This window comes from Protopterus annectens, chromosome 12.part0 (assembly GCF_019279795.1).
Source record: "Protopterus annectens isolate FY-2018-M chromosome 12.part0, PAN1.0, whole genome shotgun sequence".
In the NCBI taxonomy this organism is placed as follows: domain Eukaryota; kingdom Metazoa; phylum Chordata; order Ceratodontiformes; family Protopteridae; genus Protopterus; species Protopterus annectens.
Window position 1 is genome coordinate 1004057887 of NC_056746.1, and position 20663 is coordinate 1004078549.

The following is a 20663-nucleotide window of genomic DNA, read 5'->3' on the forward strand; positions in this document are numbered from 1 at the left end:
GTTTAAGCACTTGGGCTTTCAGGCCAGTTATTAAGAGGGTTCGTGGTCTGCACTCTTGTGGGAGGAGAGGCTGGACTCTGCCCTTCTGAGCTGGGAATTTATGGTTGAAGGCTTATAGTGCATGCATATCTGAACTGCTTCTTACTGAAGTTGGTGCGCCTTGTTTGCTGTGGCATAGACTGGATTCGGGCCTGCTGGATCTAGCTTTGTTTGTGTAACTTGAGCACTAATCCAGGCATTCTCTAAAGTATTCAATTGTATTTATTACTGCTTGGTAGTAACTTGATTAAAGTGTAGCTATCATTCTAAGTCTTTTGGATTAAGCACTTGGGCTTCAGACCAGTTGTTTTACATTAGGAAGGTTTGTGGCATGCACTGTGGTGGCAGGACAGGTAGCTTTCATCCTTTAAGTTGGGAACTGCTGATTGAGAGCCCAGTGTCTGTTACTCTTATTGTATTAGTTCTGGTTTAAGCACTTGGGCTTCAGGCCAGTTATTTTACATTAAGAAGGTTTGTGGTCTGCACTCTTGTGGGAGAAGAGGCTGGACTCTGCCCTTCTGAGCTGGGAATTTCTGGTTAAAGGTTTATAGTGCCTGAATATTTGAACTGTATCTTACTGAAATTGGTACACCTTGTTTGCTGTAGCATAGACTAGATCCAGGCCTGCTGAATCTAGCTTTGTTTATATGCTTGTTGTTTGTTTGCTTATTTCCCTGGAACGCTAATTCCACCTAATACGCGGCTTCTCAGCGCTTCTGTGGATCACCAGTGATATCTGCATTGCTTACTGTACTTATTTCCTTGTTTCACTTGAAAGAAAGTTACTGTTTGTCGTTTTTGCATTTAAGTTACCTGTAACACATTGCACTTAAGTTACCTGGCACTTGCTCACTAAAGCAATTATATAAGTCAGCACTAAAAATTAAAAGCACTACACCCTCACTCCCCACGGGCCCTGGTTTTCAATTAAGGAATTCCCAATATTATTCTAGCATGTCAAAAGGTCAGTTGTCAATCTCCTCTCCGGTCCAGCTGGTGAATCTGGGAATCTTGAGGCAATGTTACAACTGCCTCATGTACACAGACAACCCTCTCCTCCTCCCAACAAATTCCAACACATGTGAGAGATGCAACCATATAGCCAAACTGGAGGCTAAGCTCTCTCAACTCAGTACTGGCATAACCAGTCAGGAGGAGAAGGAAACCACACTCACTACAATTCCAGTCTCACATAGACCTATCATGACAGCAAACCAAACACATAATCACACAAAAACATACTCGGAGGCTCTAAATAAAATCGGAGGCTCTAAATAAAGATCTGCCGAAGCAGCAGAGACCTCCAAAAGCAGACACCCAAGCAGCCGATACCCCAAAACAAAACACGTGCAACACATATCTCACAAAGCCAGTGTGCCAAACAGTCACAGCCCTTAAGACTAAACAACACACCTGATACACTTGTAATAGGTGACTATCGTCAGGCACACTGACATCCCGCTCACCAGGCTGAACAAGGAGAGGGTCACGGTGAGCAGCCTGTCAGGCGCTAGGATCCGCCACATAACACAAGCACTCAGGTCACTCCAAGGCAAGTACAAATATGACTCAGTCATTGTCCATGCTGGTGTGAATGACCTGAGACGTACCTCCCTGGACTACATGAAAAGAGACAAAGGAGCTCTCTGAGCATGTAGCCCAGGCCGGTATGACCCTGACCTTGAGTAGCATCTTACCCTCACCAAGAATGATGCCACAATATGAAGACAAGATGATCAATTTCAACAACTGGCTTAAGTACTGGTGTCATTCAAAGGGGATCCAATGCCTGTCAGCTTGGGATGATATGCTCGACAAGCCACGATGCTTCGCTAGGGACGGCTTGCACCTGTCACCCCTGGGCTTTCAGATATTGGCAAAGGCTCTTGCTACCCCCACAGTGCCTTTTTTAGGCAAGGCTCAAAAGACAAACCCACCTCCATAGGTATCACAAGGGATAAGAAACTAAGAGTAATGCTACTCAACGCCAGAAGTCTAAACCTCAAGACGCATGCACTCAAAACTCTCCTTAGCATGGAGAACATCGATATCTGTGCAGTAACAGAAACCTGGTTCAGGGCTCCCGAGAGCACCCCAGCACTACCAGGTTATACCTCATACCATGCTTTTCGGCCCCAAAACTTGGACCGAACCACAAAAGGAGGGGGAGTATCGATATTCATCAAAGATACCCACACCTCCAGGTTGGTGGCAAAGCACGAAGCATCAGAGACTATCCATGTGCAACTAACAGTGGGTAAAACTGCCTTCCAGTTTATAGCCTGCTACAGACCACCCTCCCAAACCCAGGAACCCCACTCGGCCTTCCTGAGAACACTGGAAAATATGAAGGTCTCTCCAAACACCATTATATTGGGCGACTTCAACTACCCAAACATAGACTGGGAGCATTACTCTAGTTCCAACACCCTAGCCCAAAGGTTCCTAGAATTTATAAACTCAAATGCTATGGAACAACTTGTTACCACTCCCACAAGAGGGGAAAACATACTGGACCTGATCATCACCAACATGGGGACTCTATGCTCCAGACCAGAAGTGTATCCCTCACTGGTAAGATCAGACCATAAACTAATCTCACTGGATATTCACATCCCGACCCCACCCCCTGCCCAGAAAACCACAGTGAAAAACTTCTCTAAAGCAAATTTCACACTCCTCAAAATTGAGGTGGAATCCTTCAAAGCCCCCAGGCCTGTGGAAAATATGGCCCAAACCGCAGAATCCTTTATAAACGCATTCTATGAACACCTTCAGGAATGCATGGATCATGCGATCCCAAATAAAACCAAGACCCAATCCTCCAAAGGCAGACGTCCTGTCTGGTGGACCCCAGCCATAAACAAACTATACAATAGAAGGAGGAAGCTACTAAATGATATAGCAAAATCCCAAAAAGGGAAGGCATCACTGATCAGTATTAGCAAAAAACTACGGGCACACATAACATTGTTTAAGGCCAGCTTCGAGAGAAAAATTGCACAGGACACTAAGGATAATCACAAGGCTTTCTTTAGTTATGTTAGGAACCTGGGTGGTAATTCCCAGATATGCTCAGAATTAGTCCAAAATGACAAAAAATACACCGAACCCACAGACATTGCCAACATCCTAGCTGACAGGTTCAGCGCAAACTTCTCCCCCCCCCCTCCCCACCAAAAGGACAAATATCTATCCCAGCAGAGTGCTGCCCCCCTGACATCTCAGATGCTCAGGTAAGAGCCTCCCTCTCCAAAGCAAAAACACAGCATCAATGGGACCAGATGGTGTCCCGGCTGCGCCTACATGAACTCCAAGAAGAGATAAACCCAAACATAAAACTACTGTTCAATCTCAGCCTTACTACAGGATATGTGCCCAAAGAGTGGCGTACAGCAACAGTGGTCCCTCAACGGATCCTGGAAACTATCGCCCCATAAGCCTGACTAGCTTGGTCTGCAAAGCTATGGAAAGGATCATCATGGACCTCATAAATAAAGATATTGGGGACCTACAAACACTGGATCCTACCCAGTTCGGCTTTAAGGGCAGATCCTGCCTCTTAAACCTGGCTGATTTCTTTGAAACAGTCACCAAGGCCATTGACGAGGGGAAGGTGGTCCACACAGCCTACCTGGACCTCGCAAAAGCCTTCGATACAATACCCCACTCGGGCATTATAGATGAGCTCACCAGCTTAAATATAAACCCCTATGTCACTAGATGGATTGCAAACTGGCTCAAGGACAGAACCCACATGGTTAGAATTGCTGGAGCCATGTCAGACTCCAAACCACTTACAAGTGGTGTCCCACAAGGCTCAGTCCTGGGACCTCTCTTGTTCGGTATATATTTCTCGGAGGTACAGGCCAACACGGAAGGACTGTGGCTGACCAAGTTCGCAGATGACTGCAAACTGGGTGCCATAATCGACTCTCCAGCCGACACAAGCATCCTCCAAAAGGGCCTCATAGAAACAAACAGACAACTGGTGCCAGAGCCATGGCCTCAAGCTAAATGCCAAAAAGTGTATAGTCATCCCCTTTGGCAAAAACAAAGTGCCCACAAATTACCACATAGGTGGTAATCCATTAAGTACAGAAGAAGTAATTAGGGACCTGGGGACCCAAGTTGATAGCAATCTCTCATTTGACAACCACGTGGCCAAAGTGGTTAGAAAAACATTTTATATAGCCCACCTAATCATGAAGGGATTCACATCTAGATCAGGGGAGGTCATCGTGCCTCTTTACTCATACCTCATCAGGCCCATAATTGAGTACAATGCCCCTTTTGGGATGTACCTTACCAGACACCTGCAGCAACTGGAAAGACCCCAAAAGTACCTCACCAAGAGGATCAAAGGGCTCAAACAGATGCCATATGCTGCCCGGTTAAAGAAACTCCAGCTCTACTCAGTGGCATACCACCTGTTCAGAGGCGATCTGTGCCTGACGTATAAAGCCATGTCCAACCCGGAATTAATGGACATGCTGCACCTCAGAAAATCCAAATCCCATCGAGCTACGCGCTCGAGAGACTTGAACCTCAGCACTGAAATAAATAGGACATGCTGGAGGGACAGATTCATAACCCAGAGGCTCCCTTCACTCTGGAATAAAATCCCAGTCCAGGTTAGGCAGAGTCCCTTCATTGACTCTCTTAAAGAGGAATCTTGATGAGTGGATGGGAGATTGTAGGCTTACCCCGGGTATCACTTCTGTGTCACGGTTAGACAGAGGCACAGTATACTAACCTCGAAAAAGGGCATAGCAAAATAAATTTAAAATGGGTGGCGAAAGCCAAACACATTCTGGCTAGGCTTATAAATGCCCTAGGGCAGATAGGTTCATACTAGGCTATGAACCTATGAATTGCAATAGCTGAAAACAAAAGGCTGTAATCTGCAAATGCCACTCTCCCAAGACGACGATATAACTATATCGTAAATAAAACCTCTTTAAATCGAATAGCATGAATAAAACATGCAAGAGTTAAGCACTTTTCATCCCACCTAGTTGTGGGACTTCTTCAAAGAAACCTTGCAACAACTACAGTTTATATCCTAGTGCAGTGGTGCCGGGATTACAAACACCACAGCTGATTGAAATGCTCATTAAACATGAGTAGTTTGAACGGATGAATGAAACCATATAACCATGTTTGCCATTGAAGCAGTTTAACCTAATTCTTCCCTAACAAACAAAAACAAGTCAGTAACCATTAAGATGGTATAAATATTTAAAAATATTTTAAAAATTTTTAACATATATTTTATACATTAATAGCAATGGGTCTATAGTAATGAAAATAACCTGAATCCAATAAATACATTTAAAACACATATATAGACAGTGAACAAAAAACCTTGTTTAACAAACATAGATGTAGTATACACTAGTGTGTATAAAAAGGGGGGGCAGGAATGTCATAGATGACATCATAAAAGACTAAATAAATAAAATAGAGATCTTCTCATAGTGGGGATAGATCTATTCTGTATATTAAAATAAGAAATATGAATGATGGGTACATAAATGTATAGATGTATCAATACATGAATATACCTACATATAATTGATCTAAGTAATATATATGTAGAGATATGTCCTCATCGACAAACTTCTTAACTTCAATATTGGGTAAAGGGAGCAATAGCTTCACAACGTATCTGCCAGTTTAATTCCAAGACCTCTAGTTGTACAGGATATGGATCACCCCTACCATCTGAAAGAACACCATCAACTGCTCTAAACAGAAATTTGTGATTCTTGCCCCCTCTTTTTTATACACACTAGTGTATACTACATCTATGTTTGTTGAACAAGGTTTTTTGTTCACTGTCTATTTATGTGTTTTAAATGTATTTATTGGATTCAGGCTATTTTCATTACTATAGACCCAAACTGCTTCAATGGCAAAACATGGTTATATGGTTTCATTCATCAGTTCAAACTACTCCGTGTTTAATGAGCACTTTAATCAGCTGTGGTGTTTGTAATCCCAGCACCAGTGCACTAGGATATAAACTGTAGCTGTTGCAAGGTTTCTTTGTCTGAAGAAGTCCCACAACTAGGTGGGACGAAAAGCGCTCAACTCTTACATGTTTTATTCATCCTATTCAATTAAAGAGGTTTTAATTTATGATATAGTCATATCGTCTTCTTGGGAGAGTGGCATTTGTAGTTTACAGCCTTGTTTTCATGCTTGCCTGCTTTCCCTGACTAACTAAGCTACCAAAAGAAATAAAACAATTGTGATCTGAACTCTGAATATTCAATGCTTGGTTGATTTAGAGTACCAAAAACACCTTCAATGATCACTGTACACAAGCTACAGGAATTCACTATCCACACCACTATAAGCCAATTAGTATGTGATATGACTAACCCACCACTATCAAACAATTAATATTTGATGTGGATATCCCACCACTGCCACCAATTATGTGATGCCTTTGCACCAGCCCAGTAATCAAGGAGCCTCAATCCTCATCAATAGCACCAGAGAGGGGCATTCACATTGGGAAGGATAACATGTACACACACAGTAAAGTCCAATTTCCCCTAAGAGCACACAGAGATCACAGTCAGTCTGGGGCTGGTTTCTCCCTAGACCCCCAATAAGACTCCCCATTGACACAGATAAAGGGTACAGATCTCAGCCTAGTGGTCAAGCTAAAACCACCGGCACCCTCTCTGTCCAAACAGTGCTTCATGTCCATGCCCAAGTAGCTCATTCACACACACACACACACACACATATAAGAGTTAGCAACAACACACAGACACTCCTGGAGAAGGCTGACACAGGTTCTCCAGCTATGCACCTTCTCTCCAGTCTATAAGGTAGAAATCACTGCCACCAACCACTAATATCAGCTACTAATAAGGCTCTTCCCCAACGGGTGACCAATTTCACCGTGTAATATTACTGTTATCCAAATAGTAAGTGTAACCCAGGGCTAAGGCTATTCTGGAGTGGTTTAGTACAGTATCACAAAATACATGCAAGTACTCTAGAGCTTAAATTATCTCTACACAAAACAGCCACAGTTGAAAGGTTTAAACATATTTCATAATAAAAACACAAGACAATATTTATTACTTCAACACAATGACATTGCATAGCTCAGAAATCACAGGAAAATGCTTTAACATAATACTGTAGAAAAGTTCTGACAAATATAGAAAACAGCTAGACTAATCTGGCTATTTCTATCCATCTCCAAGAGAAATGACTGTTCTAAATAAACATCTTACTTACAGAGCAAGCAAATGCAGGTGAGTGAATGTTCTTCAGACAAAATCCAAAATGCTCAAATCTTTCTCTCTGAGAAAGTCTTAAATTGATAAACACCCAGTACTGCCGAGTCATTTCATATATCATTATTTTATCACTTTAGTTCCCAGGCTAACAGAAACTCAAAATTTACATTTCTTGGTAAGCTGCTCCTGGCCAGGAAGCCACAGCAATAAAAGACATTCTTCTTCTACATGTAAAACCTTAATGATCATCTCTTAAATCAAGAGTACTGGTGAAATTTCAAGGGTGTTTTTACAGGAAAATTGTCAACTCAATGTGTCTGGGTATACAGAGGGCTCTGCCAAAGACTTCAGGGAAAATAATAAGTGAACCCTGATAATGTATGGATGAAGTATTAAGGGAGATATTCTGAGGTTAGGTTAGACAACAGATAATAAAGCAGCACATACTGAAAAGAGTGAATTAGCTTTGTCAGGAATGCTAAAGAGAGGGGATTCTTCTGATTGGCTACTGCCTGGCTAATACTAGTGCTTGTCTCACCACAGTTTCACTCTGAAATACAATGTCCCTTTGCTTCTTCTGTCACCAGAATTAAAATAATAGCACCAATCCTAAAGATGAGAAGCAGGCCATATGCTCTTTGGTGATCAACAGTCTTGGCCCAGATGATGCAGGTATCTGTCAGTTTGTTGTAGCATTTTCCTTGTATATTGCTTGAAAAGCAGACAGACCAATTAGGAAGGTCCCACAAAGACACTCACTGCCCAGTCAGAAAATAATGTCCCTATGTTCCTTCTCTGACCAGCAGCAAAACAGAAACACTAATACCAGGAAGACTACTGAGAGGCAGAATATGGGTTCTCTAATAACTGGTGGTGTTGGACTGGATGTTGCAGAATTAAAGGCAAGATGGAAAAATTGGATAATGCCTAAGAGTTGTAGTGTGCACTACGCAGTTAGATATGAAACGGCGTAACCCGAGCTTTAGCAGTCTAAGGGAAGAGCCACTAAAAAGAGCAAGACAGATTGGTGGGGGGAGGGCACTTCGTATTCTGGGTCTGTGGAATACAGTGGGATGGCCAATAAATGTAAACAGCAGAAGGGGACTGACTTCACATAATGATAATTTTGCACTTAACTGACAGTAGCCAAAGAAAGAGACAGGGAAAGAAATATGTGGTCAACTTAACATAAGGGGCAAGCAACAAGACAGTTGAGTTTAAAACCACAGTATAGAAGGCAGAAGAAGGCAATGAAGCAATACATATCACAAAAAAAAAATTATAATAATAACCTTTCCCTCATAGCAATCTATGGCAGAATCAGTGTGAGATTTTCCAGTAGCTTATACTTATGATCACTCAGACACAGAACTGTAATCTCAAACATGCATAAATGGACAGTTAACTATTTTCTTAAAAAAAGGATATGGGACCAAACACAATGACAGAATTCAAAGGACAAAGAGCAGTCATTGCACGGTCAGTCACACTTTGTCAAATATATTTGTATTTTACACACTTATAATTGAATTAATACATGAATTAGTACATTGATGCACTGGAGTACAGAAGACAGAGAAGACTTCATATGTGGGTAAACTAGAACCAGTAGCCTATTACCTGTGCAAGAAAATGAGAAAATGGCATGTACAGAGTTGGCCCTTGTTTACTGTTAAAGTATGTAGAACTGTCATGTAAATGGACATCCCACCTTACTTACCCCTACACCATCCATCTTTGAAGTAAGCCTTCCAACAAAACGTATATATATATATATATATATATATATATATATATATATATATACATACACACATACACACACATACACTTTCTATGTACATGTGTATTAGATGAATATACGTAGTTACATACATACTGTACATGCATGAATACACACACAAAAAACCACCTCCTGGAAACCAAACTCAAGTCTTCAGTAATAAAAGACATTGTCAGTTTTTTTATTTCTTAAAAAGCAGAAGCATTTAATATTTAAAAGTACCTTACATATGGTGATACACAAGCTAGTGAAGCTGCCAGCAACCACATAAGCTTTACACCTGGAGTTACAGGATATTCAGTGTCAGAATCACACACTTAGAATCACATACTATTTGCTATTCTGTTTCATTTCAATTTTGTAATGACAGCAACGGTTGAGAACTGTTTTGATATCTTAGAGAGAGAGACATAACTTAGACATGTAGCAATCCTTAAAAAGACAGCTCTTTCGCAAGCACAAACTGTCAGACCCTTTCATCATTTAACAAGTGTTTCTCAATGTTATCAGTTACAGCATTGGGCATATGAGCAGCAGTATTATGAACCTTCTCAAAGAATCTAATGTCTTATATCCATAAGGCTGCATGTTACCATTCCCTCTGATGTGCAACATGACTATTCTTTTTTTTTTTTTTTTTTGTTAATGGTGTTAGTAAAAGTGACTGTCAGATGTCCCATGATTCCCAATGCCATCCCGTCTTACTACACCCACACTGCAGTATCCTGAAAGGAATTACTTAGAACATTTTGCATTGTGGGAACAGCATGTGCGTATCTGCTGTTTTCAGTGAAAGTAGGGTTCCTGGGTGGCCACGGTGGTGCAGCGGTTAGCGTTGTTGCCTCACATCAAGAGGTTCTCCGGTTCAATCCTCGACTGGGGTGCCTTCTATGCAGAGTCTGCGTGTCCTCCCTGTGGTTGCGTGGGTTTCCTCTGGGTGCTCCGGTTTCCTCCTACATCCCAAAGACATGCTGTAGGTGGATCGGACACTCTAAATTGGCCCTAGGTGTGAGAGTGTGTGTGCCTTCTGTGGAAGGTTGGGCGCCAGGCTAGCAACTCGACACCATAAAACTCCACTGCCAATCATGAGCGGACAGGCGATCCGCTGTGGCGACCTCTAACCGGGAAAAGTAGGGTTCCTAAGTGCTTTTATATACATACTCTAGTGCTGCAAAAGTAAAATAAACACCTCCCATTAAGAAAACTAGAGCACTGCAAAAACAACAGCTGCTTCACTAAATGTATCAAAGTTAAGGCATCCGCTGTGCTTATGATCTCTGCAAGAAAGTTTAATGGAAGAAAACAGTAACATGACCCATGTACTGCTGAATCAGTCTGCCATTACTCAACAAAACGTTGCCTCAGTTTGCTCTCAGTCATTAAATTATTATCCTAACATCCCCACCCCCCCAGTCATACCTTAAACTCAGACATGAAAAGCCATAGAGGGGTCAGCCTCCAATTTATATCACCACTATCACACAGTTAAAGCTTTAATATTCAACTCTGTAGAGGCTGGGGCAACATCTGCACTTTGGCTGTCTTCTACTGAGGTTCATCTACCCTGTCTACATTATTTATAAGGTGTACCTCTTGGAACTGGATGAGATCAAGTGACAGTCTCAGCTATGACTTTTAAAGAGGTGTGACAACATGTCTATTCCTGTTGTTGGCAGCTCTTCCAATCCACTTAAGCTTCCCGTTTGCATTACCAAATGCCACGTCACACTAGCCAGCAACTGTCAGGAGGCAGCAAATACAACAGCTAAACTGTTACCCCCTTACCCAGTTAGGAATCCAGCTTTTCTTATATTGGACCCTGAAATGATGGCATGTTCTCATCCTCCTCTCACAAAGAACTTAACAGAGAACTGCATTTCATATTATACTAGCCATTTTGTGTGGCAGAAGGCAGCAGCTATCTGTCTGTACTTCAGAATAGCTCATATTAACCCTCTCTAACTTGCTGTAATTGCAGCAACCTACTTACCCTGAATGTGTGAAGTCATCATTTAAAGGGGTATGCAAGCTTCTTTGTGAGCTACCCCCATACCCAAGACAACATATCATAAAAGCGACAACCCTGAGCAACAAAGAAAGGTAAATGATTCAAAACAGCAATGCTGTCAAGAAAAAGCCTTACTTACAATGATAACAGTCAGACCTCCCATAGTCTTTACATTAGTAATGGAATACAATATACACAACTCTGCGTAGACTATATTATAATGCACACAAACCCATAATAATTTTCTCTAAATTATTACAAACAACTTTTCATACCTTGGAAGGCGTGCAGCCCTGACTGAGCATCCTTACCTTGCCAGACATGAGGTTCACATGCTAGCAAGAAATTCCTTTCAGAGTGCTTGTTTATTGTGATATTTCCGGAATGAAAAAAATATGCTTACTTCTATAGTAGCATAAGTAACACTAAATATATCTCAGCCATACAAATTACAGTATAAATATCATTAACAATTATCATCATCATCTAAGGTTTTACCTGATGCTTTGCAACAGTTTAAGTCACTTGGTTTTGGAAATATTAATGTAAAAATGTGGAATTATTTTATATATTCATAATTACTATCAAACTACCAATATGTCCAGTATAGTGCATTATACATGGCAGTCACAGTGTATTTTGTGTCTCACACCATGCCCCTCTATAGCATGCATCTGTCTCAGTTATAAAAATATTAACAGCAGGTGACAAACAGCAACTGTTAATCAAGGATATCTTGCAGTGGAGAAAACAGGTTATATGTTTGAGACACGGATACCAAGAACTTCAGTTCAACACTGAAACTTGAAAGGTGAAACTTTACAATATTTCAAGAACACAGCCTTGGGTTATGATCTGACAGACCTGATCATAATTCTTTGTAATGCATACAGCTTTACCTGCTCCTATGTACTATAAAAGTTACAGAACACAAATGTAGTAGTGCCAAGGGTTTTACACCTTTAAAAACCTGCAATACTTGCACCTGCCACACAGAACAGACACCACAAAAGAGCAGCGGCAAACAGTTAAACACTAACTTCCACAGTTGTTAATGCTCTAGTGTGAGACTACAACTTAACAGTAGAGTTAAGGGTGGTTAACAAAAGCACATCAGAAAGCAGTTTAACAAGTCTGTCTTTTCCCCGATTTCAGAGTGAAACTGTGGTGCTCCATGCACTACATTAATATTAGTGTAACTTTATTATACCCTGCCCTTTCTTATTCTGCTTATTACTAATTAAGTAATTTAGTTAAGAAAGCCTGCCTGAAAAATGTCATAAACAGCCATAGGTGTTAAATGAAAGAATAGAAAAATATATGTTATAGGCATGAAATAGTTTAAATCACACCTAACTGCGTTCATGTGAAAAAAAACAGGGCTCCAGCTGTCCAGCCTGCATCATTCTAGAGATCCCTTTAAAATCCATATAGAATAACAGCAAGATGAATGGACTCTCTGCTCTGCACTGCTATCAGACACACTGGTGGTCCACAGCCCAGGTGCATGGCTCAGCATTTTATGCACTACAGGAGCTGCTGATGACCCAAATTCATTCTGTGAGAACCTTTCTGATATGTAATCAGTAAAAATGGGCATGTGTTTGCTACAGATACTGCACAACTGCCCTACACCCACCCTTTGGTTATGTCAGTGAAAAACTGAAAAAATGCAGGACAGGACACAATGTTGGTTAATGTAACGTTCTTCATGTCACAGTTTACTCCCCCCTGGAGTATGCACCACTTGGTGGTACATTCTTCTCAGAACATGTCTTAAGTTACTTGAAAAAAATTAATCTCACATCACGTCTTATTCTCTAATCTTCTATGGTAAACATTCATAGATTAATACTAGGCTAACTGCTCTTTATGGGCCATTGTAAGCCTAGCCAATTATCCCAGGTGAGAATCAAACCCTGCACCTTGTGTTTGTAAGGCAAATACCTTAACCATTATACCAACCTCCCTTTCATTGACGTCCTTACTGAAATACAGGCAGGTCTCACCCGCTGAACCCCAAATCTACTGTAATAAACAACTAAATCACAGAATTCATACAGGATAGTGAACAAGAATTCCTCTACCCAACAAGACTCTGAACATACACTCCACTTTGGGTACTTTAGTTCACCAACTGCAAAACACTGTAGCATCTTACATTGTGTAATACTGACATAACCTTCTGGATAATAAGACAACAGTCCCATCTTGGGACACACATTTATCATCTCTAGTCTCCTGTGACCACCACAAAGACACCTTACCAAGAAACTAAAAGGCCTTTAATCTTTCAATGATTCTAACAGATTAGCAGAACTCTCATTACACTCACTAGCCTGTAGATCAGTTTCTTGTTTTTCAAGCCACAAAAGACAATTCTATTTGACCTTCTCTTTCTTTGCAAAAAAGATATCTGCACTGCGGACCGAAATCTACAACAAAAAATAAACAAGGCTCACTACAGAGATTGGTTCCCAACTCAACATATTCCCAGCCTAAGGAATAAAATTATCAAACCAGGTCAAAAAATATAACAACCTTTAAGGCTAGTCTTAACGACTGGATGGGCAAACAGAGATCTAGCACTGCTCAATTTGGGAGGCAAGTACTATTAAGTGTTTGAAAAAAGAAACAAAAACTTTTGTGTCTAGTTAAAGGTATACAAGGATCAGCATCTTATGGTCTTAGTGTTTACTTGCCTGGCATTGTTCCTATGTACAATTAAAACAAATGTGCATAGAATCATGAAATTTGGTAGAAGCTTGTAGGCAGTGATAATACCGATCAACGATGAAATTTACAATATTAAGATATTCCTTACATGAGAACATATCCAATAATTAAGCTTACTTACTTGGGTATGACATTGTGCTCTCTAATATCCTTGAAGATGTAGGATATGGTATGGGGATGGGTTGCAGGTGTATGAAAAATAATGAAGGGCGCTACAAATAGGAGGTGGTACAAGGCAGGAAGAAATGAGAATGGGGAAGTAGAACAGTGTTACTGAGTGAAACTGGAAGTTAAGAGAAGACTAGTTCTGTTGTGGTTGTGAGAACAGCAACAGTAGGAAAGATGTAGGGATGATATTAAAGTTTATCAAGTAATACTGTTATCTTGAAAGCAGTTCCATTAGGCAAGTATGAAGTGGTGTTTTCTTAATTCTGAGTGAAATTTGTGGATTGTGGTGATGGATCTAATTCTGGGGAGACTAGATTGTTATGTTTTATGGGTAAGAATAGAAAAGGAGTGATCAGTTGCATGGAGCTTGCTCTGGGGCACTTGAAAGTTGTCGGTTGTTTGAGTTAATGATAATTAATTTTAGATGCATTTTTCCAATTTAAGTCTTTTTGACAAAAAAGGGGGGGATAATTCCAGGTTAACAGTGTTTATATACCAGTGATCCTAAAAGGAAACATGTTTTGTGCTGAAATGGTAGCCATCTGATTTTGGAAAAAGTGGAAAGGTGGTAGGGTGCAGGTTAAGAATTTGTTGCTGTTACTATTACACCCTCCTTAAATGAGAGGATGATAAGTGGTATCAAAATTAACTGCATACAGCCCAGCTAATGGACATATACTGACATGTACCATCCAAGCTCACTGGGCTTTAACTGGTTATATTTACAAGGTCCATAAACGATTCAAACATCAACATTTTACAGAAGAGAAACCTAGTAAATAGGGTTGCCACCTTTTCACAGGTACAACGGGGGACACTTCTTAGAGAAGCGTGAAATTTTGCATGATGTCTGCAGTCAGTTCATTCCTGTAGAATTTGAGCTGCTTCACATAATATTAAGGGGTTTCAACTATAAAATAATTATTCCAGAGAAACACGCTGTCCAAAATCTTAGGATACTTGTCATTTTTCATGTTTTTCACAGTGCACAACTATCCAAACTGGGACTGCCCACTCTGAAGAGGTGCAAGAGGTATCCCTCCTAAAAAGTAAGCAAGATTTGTCACGCGTGCCAGGTCCTACCAGTGCTTTCCCATATTAAAGTAACGTCATATTTTGACTACCTGTCAGGTACTGATGTCAGTAGTAGGTGTGCCACGTTCACTGACGGCAGTCTGAAAAAACCGGTTTACTTTATTTGTTTAACAAATCCAGCCAACTAGCTGGAAAAGTAATGGAAGGTTCAGTTCAGGGTAGGTGTAATGTAGCAAACCAGTATTCGGCACGCAGCTAAGCGATCATAAAATCACCACAGTGAACGTACAAGCATGCCTCTGGGTCTAGAGACAGATACTCAAGATGGGCCAGGTTTAAACTTTTGGACTGCCTTCTGGAAATAGTACACATGACAAACCAGTTTCTCGTTAAATGTCAGCCAGTTTCAGGTTTCAATAATTTAATTAAAACAGATGTTTACAGAATGAAACACTAACGCGTACAGAAGCTCAAACAGCCTGTGAGGTGCCGTTTTCCCCCACCACCGCTTCAGGTACAGAAAGCAAAGAACCCGTGTGTGGACTGGGGTTATTACTGCCAGGTGGCGACTGGAGCACTGTGTCCCACCTAGCGTCTCAGTCTATGCGTTTTGCCCACACGAACTGGCAATAAATGACGCCTTGGCGCGTTGCTCGTCCGTTGTGGGTTCCTGGTGATTCTAAGAAACACTAACCGCCCACCCACCTACACTGGTTGATGGCTCGGCATTATGGGGAAGTGATACACCTTATAAGCTACAGTGTACAAAATGTTCTAAGGAGGCAACATCTGACCAACACAAACTTCCCACATACACATAAAGAAAAAAGTACGAGTGTTATATTACTAGATGTCCACGTGAATAAGGCTTCTGCTATATTAATACATCTGTCACATCCTTAATGTCATCAGTTGTACATGTCACAGAACAATGAACAGTTATTTGGAGAGCAGTGACACCAACGTGAAAGACCGGTAGACAAATCTAATTTTTCTGGATACACCCCTCTCGGCATATCCTCTCTCTGTCTACGTTTCTTCTCCCTTACCTGTCTCGATGCCTGCTGTCCGCTCGTTTCTTTTGCCTCACAGGCTGCAGGGGAATGTTATCCGTCATGTTGTTTGTGCAGTTTGGGACGGACTTGCCCCTACCGCCAAGGTTGCTTGTACCGTTCGTTCGATCTGCTCGGGAGGTTGCGGATGGTTGGAGGGGCGTGGGTAAATGCTTCTATTCTGTATAACATAGGCCTGTCCCTGCTTCTATTGCTTGGCCAGGGAATGCGCTGTTGTCGAAAACCCTGCGTAAGTGGGTTGGGTGGTTTTACAGGCTGTAGCTTGTAAATGATATAACCAAAGCTCTCGAGTCCACAGGGATTTGCCAGCTGTACTCGGGAAACAATGTATAGGTACTGGAACTTTAGTGATGCAGTCCCGACAGATTGCCAGTTCAGTTAGACGCACCCTTAGCAGAATTGCATACCTTTAGGAAAAACAAGAATAAAACATCTGATATTATTGTAAGAGTCACTTCTACAGCAAGAATTACTGCACGTCATTCATTTTCCCTGTGTGATGATTTTCTACGTTTAAGTTTTTTTTTTGTTTAAATTTCATTACAAACTAGTCTATTTACAGTTAGATATTCTTTTCGAATGCCAACAGCGCCATATCTCACAGTAATAACATTCCCTACACCTGACAACTGCCATATTTACTACCTCTCTCCTGCTAAAGCCAAGTCACATCCCATCTAATGACATCAACAGTATAGGACCAATAGTAAGGCAGAGAAGATTGACGTATACAATAAACTCAACAGAGGAGGGAAGCGCGGCTACATCCTTAGCTGCTTTTCATATTCGTCCCACGATCCTGTAAGTCTCGCAAGAAAGACGCACGCACTTAAATATGTAGCGAGTTACATACCTTTCAGCTGTCCCTGATTTTTAGGGACGTCCTTGGTTTGTACTCTAGGTTTAGCTTTGTCACAACCGGTGAGTCTGTGACCTTTTTTACTTCAGACAATATAAATTAACTTGCATTAATTCATACCTCTCAACTGTCCCTGATTTTGACTCAAATTTTAACTCTGTCCCTCTTAATCCCTCCTAAAACTAGTGACTTTTGGAGGAAAGGTGGTGAATTACACTTAATGAATAATGACAATAATTAAGAGTTATAAACTTCTTTTACTTCAGAAAATGTGTATTAATTCATATGCTCTGATTCTGGCAATGTTTCAAGTTAATAGCACTAATATTTTAAAAGTGTCCCTGATTTTTTTCTTGACTTGTCTCTGATTCTGTTGAAATTTGTCCTCAATTGGTTGAGAGGTCTGATCGTATTCCTGTCCACATTTCACGTTAATAGTACTAATAGTTTTTAAAGAGTCCTTGATTGTCACTGGTCACTTCTGGATTATATATTATTCTGGTGAAGTTTGCCCCCTGACTCAATTGAGAGCCGTGGGACTACTTAGACCACAGATCATCAACAACTTATATGATCTAACAGTACATTAGCCTAAATAGAGCAAGTAAATAAAGGGCATAGCAAATAAACACATATGCCCATAAAAATATAAGGACGTGTATGTGTGTGTGTGTGTGTGTGTTTTATACACACATACACACATTATTCTGTAAACTAGCTGAAATTTTGAAAAATAAGTCAACAGAATTTAGCAAGTTCTGGGTATACTGTATACTAATTTATTTATTGACATTTGTTAACAGGGCTTTGCTTGTCCAGCTGGACCAGAGACCCATTTTCAGTGGAAACTAGAGGAGAAAAGCTCCAGTCATAGACAGTTTACAACACAAAAGTTCAGTTTACAATACATAAAAATTCAATTTATAAGACTTTCAGCTTTTCACAGTTAGAGGTCGCCACAGAGGCACTCCGATCCGCTCATGATTGGCAGTGGATTTTTACAGTGCCGTGTTGCCAGCCCGACGCCCATTCACGCTTGCACCTACCTGCATGTCTTTAACATCACTTGACTGCAGGGGAGGACATGCAGATTCTACACAGAAGGCGCTCCAGCCGAGAATCGAACGGGAAAACCTCTTCCTGTGAGGCGGCAACACTAACCGCTGCACAACCGCGGAATCACAGTTTATAATATATAAAATTGCATTTACAATACAAATACATAGAAATTCACAGTGTAAGATAAGAACATGACCAAGGTAAATCACATCAGTAGATGTATAGACAATAGTAGTAAAACCTTTTTTTTTTGTTATGGTACATGTTCTGTGAAATACTACTGTCAGAGCAATCCATAAAAGTCTGAAGTGGTGAAGTCGTGTGTATGTTAAGGAAATAGTATTTTAGTTTAGGAGCAGTACAATTGTGAGATGTGAGAGATGAGAATGCATGTATAAGGTGAAGGGATGGCAGGAGATGCTAAGATGCTAAGGCATGAGGGAAAATTGGAAAAGATTAGGATAAAGGATAGTAGTGGAGTTAGGTAGGGTCATGACATGTACAAGTTTTAGTGTGAAGTAAGTGAAGTTTGAGTTCTTTTTTAAAGTGTATAGGATGGGTAATGGAGCGTATGTGTGTTGCAAGTTTATCCCGTGGTTGGGATACAGAGGATTTGTACAGTAGTTTACCGATAGTTTTCTTTGGTTGGTAAATGTCTAGGAGTTGCTGGTTTAAGGTGTGGAGTGTGCAAGTGGGAGATACTTTGGAGTATGCCAGCAAAATCAAGAGAATATATCAAGTTCTAGCTATACTATGCTGTGCATGTTAATAATGGGTATGCCAGCAAACAATATATTGGGTGAGGAAAACGTCTGGGAATAAGATGTTAGTTAAGTAAGGAATTGTTGAAGCATGAAAAGAATGCAAGAGTAAAATAAAGAAAAGCAAACAGGAGAAAAATCAATAAGAATCATTATATTTGCAAAAGGTTAAGAAACTGAGGTAGGTGATGGCTAAAATGGGGTTATTATCCATCCATATTTATTTACTTATTGACATTTAAAACCCAGGAAAGTCTGACTGGTTAGATTCCCAGGGAGAAAAGCTTCAAAGTTTTACAAAAACATTTTAAGAACAATCATTTTGCAATCTAAAAATAATACAAAACATCTACAGTTTAAATAATTATAGCAAATTAGACATAATGTTTAAATCTTGGTTAAGAACAGATACAACATATGGTTGTTTGTTCTGTTTGAGGGGTTTCAAAAAAACAAAAAGTTATGTAAGATGTGACATAGGCGCAAATGGATATGGCATGAAACCACTGTATAAAAGACCAGCCTGCCAAACAGTATATACATGTAACATGAATGGTGAAACTAGACATTTAGCAAAAGAGCAGTTATATATAAAATATGGTTATAATAACTATATAAGAAAATGATGCTTTCTGTAATGTCTTTCAATCTGAATGGGCTTACAAATAAATATAAAAAAAAGAGTAGTGAACTGTAGTTAAAAAAATATAGAGTGCAAATAGCTACAGGAGACAAGCATGAAAAGAACTGAACATGTGAATTTGATAAAGAAAGATTTTCAAGATGGTCATTCAGTAAATATCTGGGGCAAAGGAAAAGAGGAATACTTATATTAATTGCAAGAGGAGCTCCAATAGTGATAGAAGAGGAAAAAAGGATAATAATGGAAGATACATAGTACTAAGGGGCTACTGGCTAGTGAGGAGGATTATACTGGCATGCATTTACCCTCCCCCCAAACTGCTATAATGGAGCTTAAGAAAATTCTGGGAGAAATAACCAGCTTTTAGCAAGGAATATTACTTATAGGTGGAGACTGGAATTTGGTTTGCAACAGTGAAGATGTGTCTGGGGGGCCTAGAAGGGAAAATAAAAAAAGGGAGGGTAGATTTTTGAAGAAATTTATGAAAATGTTTGGCATGGAAGATGTGAATTCAGTACTAGGAGTTCAGAGTGAATTTACATATTACTCACCAATATACAAAGACAAAAGTACAAAAATTACAAAGACATGCATCTGGAGCCTTTCTCCCCGGGCCTCCGCTGAAAATTGGCTTCGTTCCAAGTTGGACTTTCCCAGTTAACAAATGTTAAATAAAAATAAAGATAAAGACATGCATTCCAAAGACATGCATCTGGAGCATTTCTCCCCGGGCCTCCGCTGAAAACAGGCTCTGTGGAACCTAGTCGGACTTTCCCGGTCAACAAATGATAAATAAATAAATAAATAAAAAATAAATAAATACAAAAACTGGGCTAGGCTAGACAGATTTTATATCTCTCAGGAATATTTGCATTTAATTGAAGGTCTTGAAATGCACCCAATAACTATTTCAGACCATGCATCAATAATAACTAAAATAGAAACCCAAGGTAATGAAATAAAAATGAGACACTGGTGCTTTCCCACCTATCGGTTGAAAATAGAGGAATTTAAGGAATGGGTTGTGGACTTATTTCAGGAGCTACTAGAGAAGATATAATTATCTTCAGAAAACATAGCTAAGGAGTGGGATAAAATTAAAGTGGTGTTTAAAACTAGGTTGGAAATAAAAGAAAGAGAGATATGGTTAAACAGTAACAAGAATTATTTAGAGGGCTTGACAAATGTTAAAGTATTGCAAAATAGAGGGAATCTCTCAGGTCAAGAAAAG

At 40.2% G+C, this 20663-nt stretch overlaps 1 protein-coding gene across 1 annotated transcript in view; it reads right to left on the reverse strand.

The window, feature by feature from the left end:
- ATP9A (ATPase phospholipid transporting 9A (putative)) overlaps positions 1–16789 on the reverse strand; it is a 2147009-nt gene extending 2130220 nt beyond the window's left edge. Inside the window, exon 1 of the mRNA XM_044090027.1 lies at positions 16087–16789. Coding sequence (XP_043945962.1) covers positions 16087–16154 — 68 coding nt within the window. The 5' untranslated portion in view covers positions 16155–16789. The remainder of the gene's footprint in view (positions 1–16086) is intronic.
- Between the last annotated feature and the right edge of the window lie 3874 nt (positions 16790–20663).